The following is a 4,815-nucleotide window of genomic DNA, read 5'->3' as shown; positions in this document are numbered from 1 at the left end:
TTGAAAGCATTCAGTCATAACTCATCAGAATTAATCCAGTCACACAAATTTTAGAGCCGCCAAGGCAACACTTTCAGTGCATTATAGCCTCAGAAAGCTCAAAGAGCCAAAGGCACCGATATTGCCATGGACATCAAAGAATGCATGGTGTAATGACAACCACATGAACCACATTCACACACATTGCTCTCACTACAGCCATACTTCAGATAAAGCATGCAATTTTCACCCTTTATTCAAAAACAAGTTCATTCAAATTCTTACATACTACAGATTGAAGTCTAGCTACTCTCAACACTTCCAGTGCATTATCGCCTCATAGACAGCTCAAAGAGCCAAAGGCACCGATATTGCCATGGACATCAGAGAATGCATGGTGTAATGACAACCACATAAACCACATACACACACAGTGCTCTCACCACAGCCATACTTTCAGATAAAGCATGCTATTTTCACCCTTTATTCATGAACAAGTTCATTCAAATTCTTACATACTACAGATTGAAGTCCAAGTTCTCTCAAGTCTCAACCATATGAGAAAACTAGCATTTTACTGGGTCCACACTGCTACTCATAATATTATAGAACCAAGACATATCATAGAAGTATCTAATTTGACGATTTCACTTCACATACTTAGCAAACCATTCTAACAAGTTCTGATGGGCCTCCTCAGCAGACTTCACAGCCGCCACATCTTCAACACTGTACCTGACTGTCCACCCGTGTGCAACTTTTGGAAATATCTTAACAAAGCCATCCACCTGAAAAGAATCAAAACATTATTTTATTATTATGAAATGCAATATTTGGAAAAAGTTACACCAAGATGGATGCATTGCATGGGCAAACCAGGGCCTGGTTTCGAAGATAGACCTCAGGCATTTCAAAGACAAGATGATGAATCACCATATGAACATTTAGTCATTTGTTCAAAAAGATTGATAACACTTACCCTAACCCCAACCTATCTCTTTACCACCAGAGCCAAAGCCAAAAATGCTATGACGAACATTCATCAAATGCCAAGGCCAAAAATCCTTAATAAATGCAAAATTTGGGAAAATATGGGGAAAAATATTCTACTTATCAAGTCAAAAAAGACTATCCGAAGAGTCATCTAATCATTGAAGAAATGTGCAAAAACAAAGTTGAATAAAAAATAGGGGTGGCAAATCTGACATGACCCGCAAACCCGACACGACTAACTTGTTTATAAACAGGTCATGGGTTGAGGCTAAATGGGTTTGGGTCATATTCGGGTCGACACGGCTGACTTGTTTAATAAACGGGTCATGTTCGTATTCAACATGTGAACCCGTCTGTCCTGTTTAACCCATTTAGATAATAAAGGTATTAAATTTTGTTATTATTGCTTAATTTTTTGTTGTAATTATATGTTTATTACTGTATTTATGGTTGTAATTGTATTTTAATTTTAGATACATAGAAATTGATAATAGATTATTTAGGTCATGTATGACGTATTAATCAAATAGGTTATTAGACGGGTTATTTGTATTAACTTTTACATGACTTATTAATTAAACAAGTTAAACGTGGCGGGTTGGGTCAACCTGTTTAATAAACAGGTCGGGTTAGGATTGAGAATTCTTGACACGTTTACTAAATAGGTCGGGTTCGAGTCAACCCATATAGCAGAGTACTTATAGCTCGACAAGACACGAACTCGACCCGCGAACACGAATTGACACCCCTAATAAATAACATGACCAAAAAATTACTCTCTAAAAGAAACAAATGCTAAACTTAAAGCATGAAATTCAGGCTAAAGGGCTCCTGGCTATATTTTAATATGTAAAAAATTAAATCCAGCCAATCCGCCGTCATTAAAAGAATGATGAAACATCAGTATTAGATTTCCTTCTTTTTTATATAAAGAAAAGAAGCTTTCATTATTAGAAAGGAAAAGGCATTAATTATAAGATTTCATAAGAAAATAAGGATTTGGTTTTCCTACCTCAGGTTTAGCAGCTAAGGCCTGTTCAAACTGTTTCAAGAGCGCGGGTGGAGAAAGATGGTCATTTTCAGCTCCTAGTACCGCAATAGGAACCTTAACCCCTGAAATTAATTCCAAATATTGATCAGTAAACAATGAGACAATCCATTATTTTTTCCCTTGCACTTGTACCAAAACAGAAGAAATTTAATGTAGAAAAACTCAAAAACACCATTGTTAAAGAAATGATTTCTGACAACCAGAATGTATTTTTTAAACAGAAAAGGCATTAAATAAGATTAAATCATTGCAAATCAGTATGCCAGTAGCACCCAAAAAAAAAAAAAAAATCCATTGACCCCAAGAGGAAGGGAGAAAAAGCAACTTATAGAGTCAGATGCTTGTAATTGCTGCCAACATTTAAATTGATAAGAGTATTGATGAGAGCTAGAAATTTTTTCCTGAATGTGCTAAAGACATTTTTAATTTCTGAAATTGCAAACTAATAATCTAATAAAACTAATATCAAGCTTTAGCACATTTCAAGCACTAGAATCCATACCCTTGATATCATCTACAGTGACAAATGAAGGATGACATAGCACACCAGCTTGGATAAACTCAGCCTTTGCAAGTTCAACCACAACCTTGGCTGAGAAGAGCACAAAAGTTCAAGTATCAGCATTTTTTTCAATCAATAAAATGCTATCTGACTTAAAATGTTAGAAATTTAGAATCCTTAATCAAACTTGTTTCAATAGAAAAATAAAGAAACTTAGTCAGGGGAGGGGGTTATAGTGAAACTATGAAGATACACAAAACCAATTCTTCCCTAACAAGAAATAACTTCTGCACTAGGGTGCTAGTTTGGGAACAAAGAATTAATGATAAAAACTCACCACCCCAGCAAAAGCCAGCAGCCCCAACTGCAGAAACACCTTTACTTTTTACAGCTTCAATTACTGGCTTTGCCTCCTCAAATCCCTTATCCTTTAGAAAGAATTATAGAGCTTCAGACACTATTAGTGCATACTAAAAATCACATAGTAATTAGCTGAAAGCTGCAATATCAGGATCATCAATTTCAATCAAGGCCACAAAAGGTTTACACAGCTAGGTAGTTTAATAAAGTAAGAACAATCTGTTACTTTCAGTAATAATGATAAAGAAGTTATGCAGCTAAATCCACACAAATATTCAGACAGCCTAATATGTTGTAAAATACCAAACTCACAATCTCAAATGAAAAATGCAGCAATATTTTCAAGTTTCGCAAAAGGGTCCACCATGAGAAAATCAAAATTATAAACAACTTCCATGCAAGTATTAAAAGATAGAACCAACCGTTCCATGATCCTTCAACCAAACTTGTATAGGCCTATTAGCATCATCCGGCACATAGGGATCTCCATTAAAGAAGTCAGGAACTACCACAAAAAATCCAGCAGCTGCAACCTTGTCTGCAAGCTTCCTTTAAAAAAAAAATTATAAAAAATAAAAATAAAAAAACAGATAAAATTAGTTTTCAGAATGTTACAGATCTGCGTGTCTAAAATGTGTAGAGTACAACTCCAACTTTTAACAGAAAAATCTTTATTGCTGCACTTCTTATTCAAAATAACATGGCATAGCTTCAAATAGAGAATTACAATCATCTATCTATTCCACTTCCAAATTAGAAAAAAATGAAAGTATTTTAAAGTGCCTAATATTTGACAGAATTAAGTCAACTAAGTTTCACACTAATGGCTCAAAATTTTAAAGAAATATATGTGTCACCTAAACTAAAAAGTCATAATGTAAAAGGAGTTCACCAACACATAAACACTGTTATAACAACCTAATCTGACAGACTATGCAAAACCCATAAACTAAACAAAGAAAAGAGAGATGAAAATTAGCCATACCTCAGGTTTGGAGCCTCATATCCTGCAGGAAAACTCAAACATGTTAAGATGGAATCATGGAACATGATACTGGTAATGAATTAACATAACCTATTACATATTTTATAGCAGGTACATATGTATCCATAGCATCTATATCAATTGTTCAACAAATCCATTCCCACTGCTTCCTTAATACTCATTTTTTTTATATCCCAACCAAGCCCAACACAGACAAACATATAAATGGCATAAAAGAAGGCAAGAATACATTTTCCATAAATGGCTAGAACAAACACCGATCATCAAGAACAGAATACGCTAGAGATTACCAAAAATAAAATTTAAAGCTTTTCAACTAAACATATAAATTCAAAGGACAACTGATGGTGCTAATCAATTTTCCTCGAGATTCATAAATAAAGCTAATATATATATATATAAGTGTAAAAAAGGAAAAATACAGCAAAAACCTATATTAATCCTCAATCACAATTCTATTGCACTTAAATTTGTTGCATTTTGAAACCTCGGGGTCTCATTTGTTATTTGTTACAATCCTAAATTATAGAGTTCAAAATCTAATTTTTCCAGAAACCAAAACACCATTTCCTCCACCAATCACCTAAAATGAATCTAAACATCCCCCCAATGGTATCCTCACAAGCCAAAATCCAACACCCAGATCACAGTTTGAAGTGAAAATTAGAGCACACCACAAAAGCAAGCAAAAAAAACTGAAGTGTCAAAGAAAAGTGTGGGCACCATAAACGTCAGAGATGAGAAGGATGGCAAGCTTGGAGTTGGGAGAGCCAGAGACATAGGTGCTGAGTCCACCAAGCTGTTCAACATGGCCAGCTCCTGCATTTGCGTTCAAGGTTGGTGGGTTTGAGCAACACTGGGGACCAGACATTCTTTCTTTCTATGATCAGCAAACACAACACAGAACACAATATCCCGAGTCTT

General features: G+C 34.9%; 1 protein-coding gene across 1 annotated transcript; it reads right to left on the bottom strand.

The window, feature by feature from the left end:
- Positions 1–207: 207 nt before the first annotated feature.
- Positions 208–4,815, bottom strand: LOC115949676 (endo-1,3;1,4-beta-D-glucanase-like). Its single transcript, XM_031066967.1, has 7 exons — positions 4,615–4,815; positions 3,871–3,892; positions 3,308–3,434; positions 2,863–2,953; positions 2,526–2,615; positions 1,985–2,085; positions 208–767 (listed from the first exon to the last, which is right to left on the bottom strand). The coding sequence occupies exons 1-7, from the start codon at positions 4,760–4,762 to the stop codon at positions 627–629; spliced, it is 720 nt and encodes a 239-aa protein (XP_030922827.1). The 5' UTR covers positions 4,763–4,815; the 3' UTR covers positions 208–626.

Source organism: Quercus lobata, chromosome 6, assembly GCF_001633185.2.
Source record: "Quercus lobata isolate SW786 chromosome 6, ValleyOak3.0 Primary Assembly, whole genome shotgun sequence".
NCBI lineage: Eukaryota > Viridiplantae > Streptophyta > Magnoliopsida > Fagales > Fagaceae > Quercus > Quercus lobata.
Note: the sequence above shows the minus strand (reverse complement) of the source record. Positions and strands in the feature narration are given on the sequence as shown.